Source organism: Phyllostomus hastatus, unplaced genomic scaffold (genome assembly GCF_019186645.2).
Source record: "Phyllostomus hastatus isolate PE091 unplaced genomic scaffold, TTU_PhHast_1.1 phas_scaffold_501, whole genome shotgun sequence".
In the NCBI taxonomy this organism is placed as follows: Eukaryota; Metazoa; Chordata; class Mammalia; order Chiroptera; family Phyllostomidae; genus Phyllostomus; species Phyllostomus hastatus.
In genome coordinates, this window is record NW_025334033.1 from 20,821,830 (window position 1) to 20,842,556 (window position 20,727).

Here is a 20,727-nt window from a genome sequence, read left to right on the forward strand (position 1 = left end):
ATCCCTTCCAGATTTTTACCTACCACTTGTGGGTGAGGGACCAGCCCATCGGTGTCTACGCCTGTCCTACCAGTGTGGATGGATGTGGTTTCTTTAATTCTGTGGTTCTCATACTTCCATTCAACTAGATTTCTGAAGGTTCTGAGTGATGGTTGTTCTATATTTTAGTTGTAATTTTGATGTGATTTTTAGAAGCTGTAGCCATGTCTGCCTACATCACCATCTTCACTGGAAGTCCTTGTACAAAGAATTATTAACCCCAGTATGAAATAGGAGTAGGGAGGGATTGGCTGATGAGAAGAGAATGCTAAAGATAGTGAGAAAAGCAAATATGTGGAGGACCCACTACCTTTAGAACTAAGATAGCGCACCCAAAGTAGAGGCCCCACTCTCTCTCCAGGCTGTGATCCTGACAGCTGTGCACTCTGAGCAGAGTGCCAGAGGAAGTTGCTGTCCCTGACTGCTGCCTGCATTGCAGATTCCAGGTACTGAATAAGATGCCTGCACTGGAAGAGCTGGACCCTGAAGAAACCCTGGGTGCTTAGGAGCCTGCAAATAGGAGCACCTTGGAACAGGAAGAAAAGCTCTTCTTCCTGCAATATCTCTTCAGCGCCCTCTACTAACAATGCACAACATCATGCTGGCTGGTAAAGGAAAAAATATTTAAAGGGTACAGCACCATGTTTGCAGAAGAGGCAATAAAGGGTACATTGGGGTTGCAAGCCAATAAATTGATTACTGACACAATGACAGTGTGTACTTTAGCCTAGCAAAACTTCCTACATGACCTCATAGCAACAGCAACTTTGGTTCTGGAATATGCTTTGTCATAAAATTGTACTGATTATTTTGCTGTATTATCCTAAATGTATATTTATTTTCTAGGCTATGATATGGGGCATAGTTTTACTTTGAAATACCCTTTGAACTCATTGTATCTAACCTCTTCTATCCCATCCATCACCAGAGTCCATAAACTCTACCTCTTGTATATTTCTCAGATGTGTCCATGCTTCTCTATCACCACAGTCGCCTCCCTAGTCTAGCCATTATCATTTATCTTTTTTCTGAACTAATACATTAGTCCTCCAATAATTTCCCCTATACCCACCTTAACCTTGATTCAATTCATTTCCTACTTGGTAGCCACAGTGCTATTAAAAAAATGTATAGATTTACAAGTTTGCTAACAAATGGATAGGGAAGACTTGTGCATTCTTTCCCCAGCCTCCCTCAATGTAAGCATGGTGTGCAACTCTAGTGCACTATCTAAACCAATAAATTGACATTGGTGCAATCCATAGAGCTTATTCAGGTCTTTCCTGTTATATATGCAATGTGTGTGTAGGTCTGTGCAATTATATCATGACTTGTAACCTTGTGTAACCACCACCACACTCAAGATAGGAAGATACTGAAATGTACAATCACAAGATTCCCTGATAACAGGACCCCCTTGTATTATTACTTTATAGCCACACCCACCCACTTTCCTGATCACTAACCCATCAGTGGCAGCCACTAATCTATTCTGCATTTTTATAATTACATGATTTCATGAAGGTTACAAAATGAAATCATGCAGTATGCATCCTTTTGAGATACTTTGCCACACAAAAACTTCCTTGAATTTTATGAGTTATTGTATGTGCCAATATTTTGCTCATTTTTACTACTTAGTAATCTTTCATGGTATGGATGTACCACAGCTTGTCAAACCATTCACCCATTGAAAGACTGCTGGGCAGTTTCTACTTTTTTTGCTATTGTGAATAAAGCTATTATGAACATTCATGTTAAAGTTCCTGTGTGAAAATAAGTCATTTTTCTGGGATAAATGCCCAAGAATGCAATTGCTGGGTCATATGTTAAATCTATTTTTAGTTTGAAACAAACTGCCAAACTATTTTCCAGAGTGCAGAGTGCTCTTTTTTAAAACACACAGCTCATCCTGTCATCACTTTACATACAACTCCTCAGTGGCTTTCCACTGCCACTGTAATTAAGGCTAGATTTTTAAAACATAGACTATAAGCTGATATGATTTCCACTGATTTCCCCAAACTCATCCTACACCACTCCTCTTGCTATTTATGCTCATTGGCTTTTTACAAATTTCTTCCAATACTCTCCTGCCAGAGGACTTTGCAAATGCTGTCTCCTCTTCCAAGAATGCTCCACTCTCTATGCCTAGCTCAATCAATTCAAACTCTACCTTTCATTCTTGACTCAAGTATATATTTCCTCATTCTCCCTCTAATCTACCTTGGATTCTGTTTTTTTCTGGTTTGTTTTCTTTATCATGTCTCTGTTTGAAATTACTTATTAATTTCTGTGAATATCTGATTAAATTTTGCGTTGATCTCCAGACTTTCAAATTCATTAGAGTAAGGATTGTGCTGACTCTTGCTTATTACTGTCTGGCACATTTAAGGTGCTCAAAAAACATTTTTTGAATGAATGAACAATATAATTGCAAAGAATTCAATGTCAAAGCCTTGACATTCTGTAATTTTGTCTGCCCATTATTTTAGATATATTAATCACTAATGTTCAAGATAGTCTGCTAAGCAATAGATTCCTATAGCCAAAGTGCGGATTCATACAAAGTTTACATTAATACATTCTGATATATGTATTTCAGACTTAAGACTTATTTAAAAAATAGTTCTAGTGGATGACTCATTGAAAAATAACAAAGAAAATGATTAATAGAACATTTGTTATTCTTTTTCTTTTAAATATTTTATTTATTTTTTACAGAGACGGGGAGGAAGGAGAAAACCATGGATCTGAGAGAAGCATTAATAGATTGCCTCTTGCACATCCCCAACCAGAGACCCGGCTCACAACCCAGGAATGTGCTCTGACCAGAATCAAATCAGCGATCTTTTGGTTCACACGAGGGCACTCAGTCCGCCAAACCACACCAGTCAGAGTAAAATTTGTTATTCTTTAAATTATTAAGGAGGCTTGCAAGTCAAGAAAAGGGACAAATGTCTCCATAGCTCTCTCCATCTTGATCACTGTCATACTAACCTGAATACCCTTTGCAGCCAATAGCCAAAGACTTGAGTTTAATATAACTATAAAAGTCCATGGCATCTTTCCTGGTACTGCTGGTAAAAAATATTCATGGTTAAGTGAGGTGCCTCTAATATCTCTTTGACCTTTGATTCTGAAGACATCGTGAGTCACATCTTATGTGACAGATGATGAAACCAATATGGCAAAGTAATGTGGGATTTTTGCTGTGTTTTGTTCTGTTTCTTATAGCAATGGGAAAAGAGGCAATTTTTTTTTTCAGGATATAAATACTGCCAACATAGGCAGACTGCAACACTGTGGGTGTTTGAGAAATTTTTAAGAGCATGTGGGAATGAGCAAGATATGTGTATATTTGTGAATGAAGCACAGCAAGGCAGAACTACCTAAGAAACATGACAAATCTTGGTGTTAAAACAAATTGTAAATATGGGACAATTGGCATTTTATGAAATTCATTTTAAAAGAATATGTGCCAAATTTAAAACTTTTTGGTTGGTATGCATGTTTGGAGGGCTGAAGAAGGAAAAGGGAGGCAAGATGACAACTTTGCACAGTAACCTTCCTTTGAGCCTCCCCCTTTTTTGTACAGTCACATTTATTTATTGAGATATAATTTACATATCCTAAAATTCACAATTTTAATGTGTAAAATTCAGTGTATAGTATATTCATTTTTTTAGTGTACTTTAGTGTTTCAGTGTTGTACAATGATCACCATTATCTAATTTCAGGACATTTTTGTCACCCACGGAAGAAATCCTGTACTGGTTAACAGTCATTTCCTATCATTTCCCCAACTACCACCCCAACCTCCCCAGCCCTTGGCCACTACTAATTTACTTTGTCTCTGTAGATTTGCCTACTCTGAACATTTCATTTCACATAAATGGAATCATGCAATATATGGTCTTTTGTGACTGGCTTCTTTCACTTTGCATAATGTTTTCAAGGTTCATCCATGTTATTTATGTAACAGTATTTTATTCCTTTTTATGGCTGAATAATATTTACATTGTAGGGATATACCACTTTATCCATTTGTCTGTTGATGGACACTTGGATTGTTTCCAGCTTTTGGTTACTGTGAATAATGCTGTAAATGAACAATGGTGTACATGTATCTGTTTTAACACTTGTTTTTATTCTTTTGGTTATATACCTAGCATTGGAATGGCTAGCCTGTCTGGTAATTATGTTTAGCTTTTTGAGGAACCCAAACTGTTTTCCACAGTGGCCAGACCATTTTATGTTCTCACTTAGCAACACATGAAAAGTTCTCTACATATCCGTAACAATATTTATTTTCCTTAACTTTTTATTTTTATAATAGCCATCCTAGTAGGTATGAAGTGGTTTCTCACTGTGGTTTTGATTTGCATTTCCCCAATGACTAAAGACATCTGAGCATCTTTTCATGTGCTTGTTGGCTACTTGTATACTTTGCTGGAGAGATGTCAGTTCAACTTCTTTGCTTATCTTCAAGTTGGGTTATTAGTATTTTTGTTGAGTTTTAGAAAGTTCTTTATGTGTGCTGGCTATTAAACAATCTTCAGATGTGATTTGAAAATATCTGTCCCATTCTGTAGGTTGTCTTTTCAATTTCTTGATAATGTCCTTTGATGAACATAAGTTTTTAATTTTGTTGAAGTTCATTTTTTCCTTTTGTTGCTTGTGCTTTTGGTCATATCTAAGACTGAACCTGCAAACCAAGCATTTGCCCTGATAGCAATTGAATGGCGACCCCTTGCTCTGCAGAACAATGCCCATCAAGTCACACCAGGCAGGGCCATGTTTTCTTCTAAAAGTTATGGTTTTACCTTTATATTTAGGTTACTGATCCATTTTGAGTTAATTTTTATATATGGTGTGAGGTAGAAGCCTAACTTCTTTTGCATGTGGAAATCCCATCTGCCTCACTACTGTTTATTGAAGAGATTGTTCTTTCCCCCATTGAATAGACTTTACACCCTTGTCAAAAATCACCTGGCCATGGATATATGAATTTATTCCTGCAATCTCAATTATCTTCAATTGATCTGTATGTCATTGGTTCTTAGGCCATTACCACACTGATTTATTACTGTACCTTGGTAGTAAGTTTTGAAATTGGGACGTGTGAGTCCTAACACGTTCAAGACTGTTTTGACCCTTGCAATTCCACATAGATTTGAGGACTGGCTTTCCCATTTCTGTAAAAAAAAAAAAAAGCTATTGGAATTTCAACAGGGATTATATTGAATTTGCAGATCACTGGGTGGTATTGATATCTCAACACCTATGAATATGGTTCATGTTTCCATTTACTTAGGTATACAATTTCTTTTACAATGTTTTGTAGTCACCAGTATTTAACTTTGGTTAAATTTATGCTTAGGTATTTTCCGATGCTATTGTAAATGGGATTGCTTTCTTAATTTCCTTTTCAAATCATTCATTGCAAGTGTATAGAAATGCAACAGAGTTTTGTGGGTTGCTCTGGTACCACACAAGTTTACTGAATTGTGGGGCCATTATGTTTTAAGTGGCAACAATGTATAACAAGCTTCTTTTTCTATCAAATCTTTAAAGTGGCAGTTTACTTTTTTAAAAAACTAAGATATTTTTCCTACCACACTACTGTTCTTTTCAGGATTATTTTTGAATTTTGTTCTGTCTCCTTCTCTGCCTTCTATTAAATTGATTGTGTATGTTTTATTTCCTTTTCTACTTTAATTAGGAGATTTAGAAATTTATATTCTACTTCTATTATTTTAGCACTCACTCTTTAATTTATAACATAAAGTTATTTAATAAAAGAATGGTAGAATTTGACTCAGCTCATTTTTCTTCCAGTCTTATGGCTTATTGTTGTCTAGGTTTTATTTCTACCTTGTTTTTATATAAAGTTAGTTAATAGTATATTTGTTTTATATATCAATGCTGACTTAGATTTACCCATTTTGCTCATCATAGCTCTTAAAAAAAAGCTTTATTGAGATATAATCATGTACCATACAATATACCCATTTTAAGTGTATGATTCAATGGTTTTTCAGTATATTCACAGAATTGAGCAATTATCATCACAATCAATTTAAGAACATTTTCATCACTCCCCTCTAGAAACACCCTCCAAACCCAATAGCAGTCATTTCCCATTCCCTGCAACCTTCCAGCTCTATGCAACCACTAATCTCCTGTCTCTATAGATTTGCTTATTCTGAACATTTCATTAAATGAAATCAAACAGTATGTGGGGTTTTATTTTTTGTGACTGGGCACTTGCCTTCAGCATGTTTTCAAAATTCAACATTTCATTTATTCATTAGGCATTTGTTTCCATTTTTGGCTGTTATGAATATGCTGCCATGGGTATGTCTGTACATATTTTTGTTGTAAACATGTGTTTTTCATTTCTTTTGGATATACCTGGACGTGAGATGCTGAGTAAAGCGTTAATTCTGTTAACTTTTTGAGGAACTGCTGAAAAATTTTACACAGTGGCTGCACCATTTTGTATCTCCAACAGTAATGTGTTAGTGTTCTAATTTCCCCACATCCTTGCCAGCGTTTGTTACTTTTTTATTATAACCATACTATAGATAGAGTGGTTATTTCATTGTCTCTGTGACTTATATTTTTTGCTCATCATTGCTTCATGCTTCTCCTATCTTCCTCGTGGATATTTCCATTTCCTAAAGTACATACTTTATTGTTCATTAGCAAAAGTGTGTGAGCAGTAAATTCTCTCAATCTTTATGTATAATTATGTATATTTAACCCTAATATTTAATGATTATCTGGGCATAGAGCCCCATATTGCAGTTATTTTCCTTTGTGATGTTTTGAAGATATTATCCACCATCTTCTTCTTTTGTCACTGAGAAATCTTCTTAGTGTAATCTATATAATCTTTTTACCCTCTAACTGCCTTTAAGTTTTTCTCTTTGTCTTTGATGTTCTGCAGTTTCACTGAAATGTCTTGGTGTGATTTTATTTGTATATTTGTATTTTGAGGTTCATGTTTCCTATTCTCTGAGGATTTTGTAAGTTAGTCATTTTCTCTTTGAATATTGCTTATCTATCCTTTAGTCTTTCATTTTAGAATGGCTGCCAAGATGTTATTTTGACTCTTAACTGTTTTATTTGTATTTTTTATGTTTCTCTCTCTGTGCTAAATTATCCAGAATAATTTCATCATACCTATATTCCAGTTTTAGAATTTTCCTTAAGTGTATTTGCTATGTGATTTACAGAAATCCAATGACTATTTTTAAAATTTATTTTCTAAAGATAGAGGGAGGGAAAAAAAGGAGAGAAACATTGATGTGACAGAGAAACACTGGTGGATTGCCTCTCGCATGTGGCCCATGGAGTACTGAACCCCAACCCAGGCACATGCCCTGAGTGGGAATCAAACTGGTGACCTTTTGGTTCACAGTCCGACACTCAACCAATTAAGTCATGCTGGCCAGGGCTGTATTTTCTTTATTTCTGTAAATTGTATTCATTTCTTTTTCTAATATACTTGTTCTTCAAAAAATATACAGTTTCTCATGTTTCAATTCTGTCTTTTATATTCTCCATAGTCAGCCCAATGTCATTTTAAGAACTTTCTGTTCTATTTTTCAGTTTCACTTTCATTCCCAAAATTGGGAATTAAAAAAAAAAGAATTCAATTAATTTAAAAAGCTTGCTTGGTTCATATTTTTTATCTGATATTTACTTATTTATGTATTTATTTTTAGTGGAAAGGTTTTTAGTATTCTTTTCATATTTTAAAATAATCATATTAAAACAAAAATTCTTACCTGAATTAAAGCTGTGTCTATGGATGAGTCCATAGCTTTTACACTCCTTACTATGTAGTTCCTGAAGTAACAAATCATCTGGAATAGGAAAACTGTTATTTTCTTGCTGCTGTTCAGTAAACACCAGATGAAAACAATTCTTATATACTTAAATAGGCTCTCTTCCTACTGCTTGGAGTAGACCTTACAAATAAATCATCCCATCCCAGGATATTAAAGCCATCGTTCTGTACATTGAAAGTTTTCATTCTTATTTCCTCCCTGCAAAAAAACTAAAGAAAACATGGATTTTTCTTTTTTAACTAAGGAAAATTTTATTTAAACTGTGCAATCAATATTTAGACAGCAGTTTCATAAACATTTTGGCATTTAAATTTTTATTCATTTTTGGCATGACCTGTGGGATAGTATATAAACTACCCTTAGGAGGGGGGAAATACTAGGCAATATTTACTATGATGCTAGAAAAAGAAAACAAACCCACATTATTAAACAAAATATGTTTTAAGAAGACATTAAAAAGGTACATTCAAAATCAAGGCAAACATGAGCTTTCTTCCTGCAATGGAGTTCACAGAGCTGGTCCCCTGAGTCAAGCATAAAGTTAAAATAGCTCAGCCCTAGAGTCCATTAGCAAGTCTGCCAATGCTGCCTTTACAAGAATATTGTATATAGAGTGAAAGGATCCAGAATACCCAGAATATGAAATAATATAACTGACTCCCACTTTCATTTAATTCACATCTTTGAAAAAAAATAGAAAAAATCACGCATACACAGACATGATATTTTGTCCAATAATAGCAACAAACAGACAAACTTAATACATGTCCTCTACTCTACTGATAGGCTAAGGCAATGTGTGTGTATTCAGGCTTTACAAATTTACTACAACAGGCTCAAGTTGCTAATCATCAGTAATCATTTTCATTTCCAAATGAAACAGTAATATGGAATGTTGTAATAGGAAGAAGAATGTTTTAGGTAAAAATCTTAAATATTTTTGTTGTTTTTAAAAGACAGTTCCATAGAAAAATAAACTTTTATAACATTTTTAAAGATAAAGTTTCTAAGTTAGGAATGTGTCTAATACCATTACAAAATATAAATGAGTAAATCTTGCAAAGGTGTTCTAAATCTCATGAATTAAGAGTGATATTGGGGAAAATAGTGATTCTAGATGCAAGAAAAAGGGAAAATATATATATATTTTTAAAGATCATCACATCATTTCTCTCAATATGCCTTAAAGGTAGACTTGAATCACCAAGAATAGGTGCCAGGAAGTAATTACTACCCTACATAAAAATTATTACAAATAGTTTAAAGAAATGTCAAAATACTTCATGATCTTGAAAAAGTAGATCTGTTAGAAAAGAATCCTAAAAATTCACTTTCTCCTCACCCATTTACCCCTTTGGGAGTATCTGACTCTCTCCTTAAATCTTTAAAAGCCAAGATATTTAAAAGATGAAAGATTTAACTTGGTGTAAGATGATTTCATGTTCAGTACTCTCAAAAGTACTGTAAATTCCCATTTCTCCTTATAGATTTACCTAAACTACAGATGAATATTTAAATCCCATTCTATGTCTTTTACCAGCCACTGTCTTTACTTATTGGAGGCGGGGGAAGGAGTGGGAGAGGGAGAGGGGGAGGAAGGGAAAGAAGGAGAAAGAGAGAGAGAGAGAGAGGGAGAGAGAGAGACAGGGAGAGAAAGAGGAACATTGATTTGCTGTTCCATTTATTTATGCATTTGTTGGTTGCTTCTTGTATGTGCTCTGGCCAGGGGTGGAATATGCAACCTTGGTGTATCAGGACAACGATCTAACTGAGCTACCTGGCCAGAGCCTAACTGCTTCTTCTACTGCTTTTTTGGGGTGGATATATAGGAAATGCAAACATTCTTAATTTTAGCACAGGCAAAACATAATTGGAAAGGCTGACTTGTAGAGAGAAAAATCAGTTATGTTTCACAGCCTCACAGAAATGACTTTTACATTACAATTATTTACACTTAAGTTTTCTTTTTAAGTTTTCAAAGATACTACTGGTTTATTCTGCACAACAAATTATCCTCATTCCATGACCAGGGAAGGCACAAAAAAAGGTTAAGAACTTTCCTACCAAACAAGTCTCAAAATTGTCAAGGACCAGAATTTAGGTGCTCTGAACACCCATCGTATACTTGTTCTACTATAGATTGTCCCTCAACTTTGCTACACTCCTAAATTAGTGTAAATAATCAATTATGTTGCATTCATATATAAACTATTGGCTCTTCAAATCTAGCAAGGAAGGATGACTGGTTATATACCTGGCTTTTTCTAATTAATAAATTCCTATTTGGATATGGGAGCTACCGGAAAATTACAAGAGATTCTGAACATGCAGTCTAATAAGGAAATGCCTGAATAGACAAGGATGGCAGAAACCATCCCAATCTTATTTCTCATGCAACTCTAGGCACAGCATCAGTTCTTAGACACCATTTTGGCTAAGATAAATTGAGGGTTTTAAGGGAAGAAAGAGGGTGGTTAGGAATGACACCTCAGCCTCCTAAATTCTTTCTGCGAATAAATAGATGTAACTAAGACAGACTTCTGTCAGCTAGCTGGATATTATCACCATGTGGACAGGTTGTTCTGATACAGTGGAAGGCACTATGAGCCTAGGTAATTAAATACTATTTCTTAGATGAGAAAATGCATCATAGTAGAAACCCAATAAACTTTGGCATTGGACCAACTTGGGTCTGTATCTTAGTTAAGCCACTTACAAGCTGTGATCTTTGGCAAGGTAGCCATTTGAAGCCTCATTTTCCCGATTTCCATAATGGTATATACTTCGCAGAATGTATCAGTAGCAGTTTAGAGGGATGGAGTATATGCTTGGCATGTTGCATATACTCAGGAATGGCATTATCCCTTTCTAGAAACTGGAGTTAGAAGCAGCTGAAAAATGACTAGCATTCTTATCCTTACTTGGAATATTATCATGGTCATTACTCTGTGATGGAGATAGCTTTATCTCTTTTGTTGAAGGAATGCTGAAAATTAGGTAGAATTAGAAACTATCCTTCAAAATGAAAAGACTTGAACTTGAAATGATCCAGGAGTTAGAATAAATTAGAGCTGTGGAACCTAAAACTTTCTAGGAAAAGGGACAATTGGAATCAAAAAAGAAGAATGACAAAAAAGCTGTAATTTCTTAGGAGTTATTCATGTTAGTAAGTGAAGGGACTTGCTGAAATTGATGGAAAACTGAGGGGTTACCAAAATGAAAACCAGAGTCAGTAGCTGCTGAAACTGAAGAAATAAACTCAATTTAAAAGGGAGAAAGGTTGGCTTTCTCCCCTGCAAATATGCTTTTAAACGAAAATGAAGAATGAACTCGAGCATGGTCCTGTTCACCTACTCTGAATCCCTCTGAAAGTCCCTATAAAGAGAAAAGGAAAAAGTTCAACTATAAGGACAGTTTTCAAACATTTCTCATGAAATTTCATAAAGTTAAAGCCAAATATTTAGGGAACTTTCTGTTAAACACACAGAACTGAAGTGTTACTTTATGAAGCATATATTTAAAAAGTTTAAGCTGAAGTGTTTTTGCAAGTGATTTAGCGAGAAAGTTTAACATACACATTTGATAGGTCACAAGCCAAAGTTTTCAAAGTTCTGAAATTCTGAAGATGCCCAAGGGACACATGACTTTAGATTTCTAATCTCTGTAATGCCATAGACATTTTATGGGGATCAGAATTCTATAGAAATAATGTATCTGTGGTAGGGAAAACAATGGCTACCTACAGAAGTCCATGTTCAAATCCCTAGACTCTGAATATGTTACCATACACAGCAAAAGAGACTTTGAGGATGTGATGAAATTAAAGATTTTGAGATGGGGAGATCATCCTGGATTATCCAGGTGGATTCAATCTAATTACATGAGTCCTTAAAATTGAAGAACCTTTCATGGCTGGGGTCAGAAAAGAGGTATATTAATGGAAGCAGGATCAGAGAGATGCCACATTGCTGGCTTTGAGGATGCAGGGAGGGGTCCTTGATTTTGTCCCAGTGAGACCTGTGTCAGACAGCAGACTTAGAGGAAGATAGCCCTGCTGAGTAACTCAGTTGGTCAGAACATCATCTGGAAACCCCAAGGTTGAGAGTTTGATCCCAGGTCAGGGCATACACAAGGAGCAGCCACTGAATGCATAATTAAGTAGAACAACAAACTGATGTCTCCATGTCTGTCTGTCTCTCTCTCCCCACCCACCCTGCCCGCCTCTTGCTCTAAAAGCAATTAAAAAAAAATAGAGAACTGGAAGATAATAAATGTGTGTCATTTTAAGGCTACTAAGTGTGTAGTAATTTATTACAGCAGCAATAATAAGATAATACAGTATCTGTCAGGTAAAAATGCAAGACTGTCATGTTAAACACCTTCAAAGGCCTGAGAAGAGTAAAGCCTGCAAACATACAAATTGCATTAACCTCTGATCTTATATCCTGAGCGTAAACTGATTAAATGCAGAATTCTGTGTATATGTTTTAAAATAAAACATAAAATCAGTAAAATCAATAAAATTCACAGACAACTGGTTGTGTATGGTGCTCTCCAGAACCCTCTACACTCTGTGCTCACAGCCCATAAAAATTATTTTGACTATTAATTAAACCAAAGAATTTTGACCAGAGACCCATGGCAAACTGTCAGAAACAGTCTACAAATACATGTTTAGACTTAGAAAGATCATGACTCTTTCAATATAGTTGGAACTCTGATTTTACATTCAGTATTCAAAATTTACATTCAATGAAATATAAACATACATGTAAATCACTACAGACACTGCTGAAGTGGTGCCACATCTGGATATTCTTGCATTAAAAAAAAGCTTTTAATTCTACTTTTTTTTGTGACACTCTAAATCATTTCTAACGGTGTCTTCACATGAACTTGAACAATGATCCCGAGTCATCAACATGAGCAAGTTTCTAGCAGAAGTCCTTAACAAGCCAAGACATGTGAATGCAAATCACTGTCGTTGTTCCTGATGTTGACACTACTCTTGTCTGAAGCAAAGGCAAATAAAAGACATTTCACTGAAGATCTAATTTCCCTGGTGTGCCAAAGCTGATTTTTTAAAGCCACTTAGTGGATAAAACTGTATCCTTATTTTTAGGCTAATCAAAATATAAAACTTCAGATTTCATAAAAAATTTTTTTGTTTCACCCAAGGTTCCACTAAAATTTCAAATACTGGGCTCTTTTGATGTAATTAAAATATTTCAACTTATGGACAACTTTAAAGAGCACATCTATCAAAGTATATTCTACTCGAACAGTGATGTGATTTGTTTGCCTGTTATGTCCCAGTGCTCTCCAGAGATGAGAGCATTCCTACTGTTCAAGAGACTGCCTTAAGCCTTCTGAACTAAGTAGGCAATGCTTTAAGCAGGAGGAAGACTGCACAGGCTAGTTCAGGGACTGCCACCGTAATATCTGCAATGGAAAAGCCTGCTGATATTTCTGTTGACATCTCATACTTAAGGTGCTTAGGGAAAGATCACATCATTTGGCAAAAACATCCTGTGGCTGAATCAGCAGATTTCATGGAAAGTCCCTATGTATGCTATTTGTATAAAGTCTGGGTTCTGGAGAGACATGTTTATTTGACATAAAAACAAGAAACAACAATTTAACATACAACTAAGTTTGCTTATATGTGGAGGTAACCTTAAATATCTTTGGTTTTCTCAATTTGCTGATAAAAAGTACTTGACTAAAAACACTGATAAATACCAATATAATTGTATTGCTTTTAATTATGTAAACTTAGCCCTTTGATATATTTTGCTACTAAAGCTAACCCTATCAGCCTCTAAATAAATTTATTTCAAATCTGCTCATCTTCACTTACTTACAGGCTAATCTATACATTTTAATGGTCTTTGGTATGAAAATACTGATGAGCAGTATCTTGTAATATTTGGCATAAAAATGACATGCATGTATCAGTACTTACAGCAAGTAAGTCTTTGGAAAAGAAAACAGTTACCATTTGCATATTAGCCCCTTTGGAGTGAAATACCATGAAGTAACACCACTATGAGAGAGAAGTGAGAACCTTCACATTTTAGTTACAATTTTATATTTAAGGCTTCAGAGAAGCTAGCTTTGGCCAAGTGAAAAGAAGTCTTTGCAGTACACTAAATACCTTATTCAATGAGACCAAAATATTTATCTTTGGTGAAAAGACTTTTTTTCTCTCCAACAAGTAGTTTCAACAATTTAAAAATACTTTAATACTGTTTAGTTGAAGATTTACTTGCTGAAGAAAAAAAATTACACTTGAAATTCTTTGGAACTTTCTACTGGTAAAGAACTTATTTTAAATGCTCTAGTAACAATAAGGTAGTTAAGATTACTAGTCTATTTAACTACAGCAATCAGTATAAATCCTATTATTTTGAGTCCTATTACTTTGAATTAGTAACTACTTGTGTAAGCTTCATTACCTATAGATGTTTCTAGTTAATTCAAGTGGGGGAAATTATAGTCAAATTTTCACTTTCTACTGAAAATTCTTTGGTAACATGATTATTATGAAAAAATCTGTATAGAAACAAAAGGTGAAAAAGAAAGAAATGCACTGGTAAATAATTAGCAAATAGATATAGCCTAAAGGTCTACAACAACTATGGGCCTATTTATCAAAAACCAAACAAACCAAACACTTTTCTCAAGGACTTCAGATCATCTCTCTAGGCTTTCCAAATGATTTAAATTCATATAGTCCTATACACATCTTCCATAACCATGATGGATGATGTTTCAGCTGTAGGTATTTTTTGCCTTTTAATGAAAGTTTAAGAAATAAAATGAACTTTTGTACTCCTTAATTTTAGATACTGAGAAAAGTAGGCCCCACATACTTCTACTTACGAACCAAAAAGCGCCATACCCTGTCAATTTGCCCATGCTTCCATGAGGCAGCTTAAAAGTAATAACATGTTCCCTGAGTACAGGAAAAAAAATAACACTAGAATAACTTTAAAAGGAGGTAGTATAAAACAGGAGCTATAAAGGCAGAAGCAGCATTTTTCCTTGCCTCAGATTGTTCACCTAAAGCTCTGCTTTTTTAAATTTTTTTGTCATGAGGCCCATACTTAGATAGCTAAATGGGGACTTTGAATTTAGTTCAGATGTGGCTGCTGGCACTTAATGTTGGTCTGCTTCTGAACACATCCAGTTTGGCACAAGACTACAGATTAAAAAAACAATTAAAAATATATCATCAGGCATTGGGATAGAAGATGCTAGAGGTAGGACTATTATCCAATAATATTCCTTTGATTTTAAGAACACCATTTAACATAATCCCCCCTCTATAAACCAAAGGTTTCAAGGATAAACCGTAAGATTCCTTCTAAAGTCAGGCTCAGAAGTCATTTCCAGATAATTTGAAAAAATACATTTTAAAGGATATGGCCCCCCCCACTCCACACCATGTATTGTGATTCTGTATCCTCTCCCACTGCTGGGCACCTAGTAGGTAACTGTCTCATGACCCAGAGAAGGCCTGTTCTATGTGGCTGAGTAAACAGTTTGCTGATTTCAAACCAGCAAGAGGATTAACTCACTCCTGGAGTTAGCATTCCTCATTCACAGCATTGACACTGAAGGAAGATTAAATAAAAGTACCAAATTCTCTTAAGAAGTCACGAAAATGCGTGCAAAGTGGTAGGACTCTGAATACTAATCCCTAAACAAAACCTGCAGGATAACGAACCAAAACACTTTGATAAGATATTGTACATCAAAATAGTTACTGATAAAATCCAAGACAGTCTTAAGGCAACTTTCTGTACTCTTGTCCTGAACGACTTCATGAATATTAAAAAGATATAAGGCAAAGAATTTCATAATATATAGTGGAAGGCACTGTTACCATGCTAACCTCAGGTTCATTTTACTGTCTACCGTTGCACTTATTTCACTGTTAGTATTTCATGAAATTCCTTTACCCTTTTAAGACAAGGAGGGATTTTTTTAAAAACAAAAACCCTAACCCATTCTTTTCAAAAATCTGTTTTCTGCATGGAGTTTTGCTACTAACTCTGGAAATTGAGGATGCTTTGCAAACTAGACAGTGCAGCCTTTGGCCAGCTGTCAGGCAAAGAGGAAGACAGAAAAGGCACAGCTCTAGGCAGGCTAGGTTTGGGATACAGCAGACAAAGCATTCAGACTCTAATGCCCAAAACATAAAGGCTCTTGAAGCAATAGTATTCTCTGTATGCTACCAGATAGTTATTTTCTCAAGAGAAACTTTTTTTTGTCTTGGTCATTCACTAAAATCAACAGTCCCACTTTTCCGCTTCTTAGTGGTTTGACAGTCCTCACAGTGAGAGGTGTTAAATATACAAATCATGCAGAATCATATATTTTTTTAAAAATCAGAGCTTCAGATAAACACTCTTACTCATCTACCTATATGACTCCTTTGATCACACACATTACACATAGAGCAATGAAAACAAAACACTAGTAGGAAGTATCATCAGTTATGTAGCTGAGAACTATCACAACAAACGAGGTAACAAAGTTGTCTTCTAAGTTTGCCATTGGGCAAACTGAGGTAGATAGTTAGCAAAGGGGCTTTCAAAAGTCTTCCCTTTGCTCCAGTGATATATTTTTATAATCCAGTCAAATATCTTGACTGTCTTTTCACATTGCTGACAATGAAACATTCAAAATATGTGAATTTAAAAATAAAAGAAAACATTCAAAAAAGCTGAAATACCCAATAAGACATCAAGATTTTCACAAAAGGCTTTGGCTCCCTGTTCATTGTCCTTCGAACAGAATTAAAGGTAAGAATACCTGAACATGACTGTCTAGATTGGAAAATCATTTTTATCAAAGCTTAGCATTGCAGATGGCAGCTGCAGAATGGAAGAGGAAGTTTGCTCAGCATCTGACGCCACTGCAGGGTCTTGACACTTCCTCTTCAAGCCATCTCCACCTGAATCACTGCCAGGGAAGGAACTGGAGGTCAGGGGTGTGGTACTTATAACTGAAGACAGGTGTATCTCATCATTGGATTCATGGGAGAACCTTCCAGAATCTCCGGTCTCGTGGCTGCCTTCACTATTGGCTGAATGCTCAGTATCAGCTGCAACACCAAAGGGTCTTGGGAAGCTGGCTGTCTGACCTGGGGAGCTGGGGGAGTCTTCATCACTAATTAGCACAGTCGTGCCTGGCTGGTAAAAGCAGACCGATTGAGTAAATCTTCTTTGAGGCTAGGCAAAAATACATAAAACATGATGAGTGATGACAGAATGCCCCTGAAAAATAATCAATCTGGTTTTACATATTCTGATAGCAAACTGTCCAAGTACATGGGTGAAGAAAGGTCATCATGAAGGGACTTGCCTAGGTCAGCGGTTCCCCACTGAGGACTGGGAGCACATAAGAACTACAGGGGTAAGTGAGGTATCAAAGGCGTCTTCAGTGGTTTGGATATATGCTACTGCCCAATCCCTTTCTCCACTGCCTACCACTCCCCACTGAAAACCCCAGTTCTAATTATTATTCCAATTGTCACTGATTGAAATCAGTAATTTCTCCCCATGGCTTTCCATGGAGTCCTGCCCCAAATGAAGAAAATAACACCCAGAAAGAACATGAAAACTCAAGTATCCATTTACATTTTCCTCTCTTTTTAATTACCATCTCATACACCACGGGTTGCCAAAGATTTTTCTCATATAGGTGGGTTACCTGCTCAACTTTCATCTTCTTAGAATCTTGGAAAAAATGCCATTTTTTCTTGGAGTTGTTTTTAATCACAGGACCATAGCTATTAATTATCAGGTCAGTTCCTCCCTGGAGAAAAAAGAGGGGAAAATGTAAATATTATATATTTCAGTTTATCACAAGTAGTGCACAAAATGTTTAAATGTTAAGATAAAAGAAAATTATCACATTATTACCATTTCCTCTTTTACACAAGCAGCATACAACAAATTCAGGGTAGTTTTTAGTAATCAAAAAGATGTAATAAGTTTATCTGTAAGACAGATATATATCCTAAATAAAGTATTTGGGGTGAAGAATAATGATTCCAAAATTTGTTTGCAAATGATACAACAAACAAAAATATATAGACATGTAGAAATATGAAAGATATTGACAATTACTTGTGCATTCACATTACATTATTCTTTTAATCTTTCCATATGTTTGAAAAATTTAAGAACAGTTGAGAAAAAAACTGGGCCCACATATAGCAATAGATGGGGGATCAACTCCCAAGCTAACCCAAGAGAATGGAGGTATCTGTCCTTCAAACTGACTTTGTGGCTTCACTCCAGGCCTCCACTTGACTATCTCCCTTCACACTGGATTCTCTTGCTTTTTCTCCATGTCTGCCACCCTCCTCTGCTTCTCTGTAATCCTTTCTCTAGTTCCAAGTTAGTAGTAACAGAACTACAGTGTGTTTTAGTTCTTTTTATGCCTATTTGAAAGGTTTAGGTTCTAATGTTCCAGATTAATTTGAAATAAATTTAATGGCTTATATTTATCTAGCAATAAAAGGTAAATTAAGTTGTAAACAAAAAAGACAACAGCCCTGACTGGTGTAGCTCACTGAGTGAGGGGTCTGGTTTGATTCCCAGTCAGGGCACATGCCTGGGTTGCAGGCCAGGTCCCCAGTTGAGGGCATGTGAGAGGCAACTGACTGATGTTTCTCTCCCTCTCTGTCTCCCTCCCTTCCCCTCTTTCTAAAAAAAATTAAAATCTTAAACAAAAAAAAGACAACAGGAGTATCACAAATCAATTCATTATCATTTACCTGTTATATACATAATATATAGCAGGGGTGTCAAACTCATTCTCACTGTGGGCCACATTAGCCTCAAGGTTGCCCTCAAAGGGCCAAAATAATTTTAGGACTGTATAAATGTAACTACTCCTTAACTGTTAAGGAGCTGAAATTATGTTTGGCCCTTTGAAGGCAACAGCAAGGCTGATATAGCCCCTGGTGAAAATGAGTTTGACACCCCTGGTATATAGCATCGTGCTAGATACAGGTAGATTGCATCTGTTAAATATAATTGTATAAAATTCACTATTAGTCCTGGCTGGTGTGGCTCAGTGGATTGAGTGCTGGCTTGCTAACCAAAGGGTTGCTGGTTTGATTACTGGTCCCCAGTGGAGGGCGGGCACACAAGAGGCAACTATGCACTCATGTTTCTCTCCCTCTCTTCCTCCTCCCCTTCCCCATCTCTCTAAAAAATAAATAAGTTAAATATTTTTTAAAAATTCAACATAAACATCCCCTGATATTTTGATATATTTTTATTATTCTAAATTTTAAAGAAGGGTTGGGGAAAAATAACTTACAGCATAATTTGGCAAACTTTTTTCTGCAAAGGGTCACATAATAAATATTGTGGGCTTTGCAGGCTATATATGGCCTCTGTCCATTTTCTCCTTCATCTTTTTTTTTTTTCAAACTATCTTTTAAAAATGTCAAAAACATTTTTAGCTCAGGTGATAGCCATACAGAAACTTGTCATTGGCTGGTCTAGGCTTGGCGGTAGTTTACTGACAGCAAGTTGATAGCACATTGGTTATGAGAGCTATTATAATAATGTATACTATCTAATGTTGCAATGTGGCTAAAAATGATTTTCAGTTGGTGTTCATAATGCTTATCACTGTACTATTACAGGTAGTGGAAGGAACTTGAAGTAACATCCCCCAATGACATTCTTTTCTAACTATATCCAACTTTTTCTAGCAATAAAGGGAAGGATCTTGAGACATCTAGCAAGATCCTCACAGTTTTAAAAATGTCAGCCATACCTAGAATGTTCTGATGGTCAATTCAGTTAAAAAAAAATCAACCAAACTAAGTACACAATGAATGAGAAAAAAAATTTGTCCACCCAACAAATACAGAGCAATTCAATTTACCATAAATGCGTACTAATAACCCTGGTGTCCTCATTTAAGACAGCATAGCTCTATATAACCCCATCTAATTGAATTTATGCTACTCTTTTTTATATCTCTTTCATCTTTTTAAAATTAATTTTATTTAATTATTTTTAGAGAGATGGGAAGGGAGGGAAAAAGAAAGGGAGAGAAAGATACATTAACAAATTGACTCTTGCACACCCACAACTGGGGACCCGGTCTGCAACCCAGGCATGTGCCCTGACTGGGAATCAAACCAACAACCCTTTGGTTTATAGGCTGGTGCTGAATCCACTGAGTCACACCAGCCAGGGCTATCTTTTTCATATTTTATTCTTTTGTATGTCCCTATCTTTTCCCCAAATTATTTTATGTAAGGAAGGATTTGAGTAAAACTGTTTCACATTTCATTAAGTAGAATATGGATATAATACATTTGACATGTTTTTTTTCTAAGTAGATTTTACACATATATGCAAGATGAATGGAGGGAAGGATTATGCAGCAAATCAGTCTCGTGGCTTGGAGTACCTTTGCATCAATGAAGCTGTTGGGCATCATCATTGGCATTAAGGAGTCTTCACTTTCTACAGCCTCTTCCAGGTTCTTTCCTACTTCATGTCCACTGGCCACGGAGGCATTGGTACGAGATAATGGTTGGGTTCCATTCTGCACCGTCTTGGAAGAAGATGATTTCCTAAAATATTTAAAGAAAAGGAAATCTAGTTTCATTGTATATATAGGCAAATGTACCAAATTTGGCCTATAATCACAACTTTGCATACAATAAAGTTATTTAATATTTGCTTCTCACTTATGTTTAGAACTAAGTATTAGATTTTAACTCCATCTCACTGCTGAAAATGTGTATGATTTAAGGAAGCTTCTTTATTTTTTGTCC

The 20,727-nt window shown here is 35.6% G+C and overlaps 1 protein-coding gene across 1 annotated transcript in view; it reads right to left on the reverse strand.

Moving 5' to 3' along the window:
• Window positions 1-16,738: 16,738 nt before the first annotated feature.
• PRTG (protogenin) overlaps window positions 16,739-20,727 on the reverse strand; it is a 119,785-nt gene continuing 115,796 nt past the window's right edge. The window contains exons 18-20 of the mRNA XM_045823465.1: window positions 20,358-20,523; window positions 17,625-17,729; window positions 16,739-17,143 (exon numbers count right to left, since the gene is read on the reverse strand). Coding sequence (XP_045679421.1) covers window positions 16,739-17,143; window positions 17,625-17,729; window positions 20,358-20,523 — 676 coding nt within the window. The remainder of the gene's footprint in view (window positions 17,144-17,624; window positions 17,730-20,357; window positions 20,524-20,727) is intronic.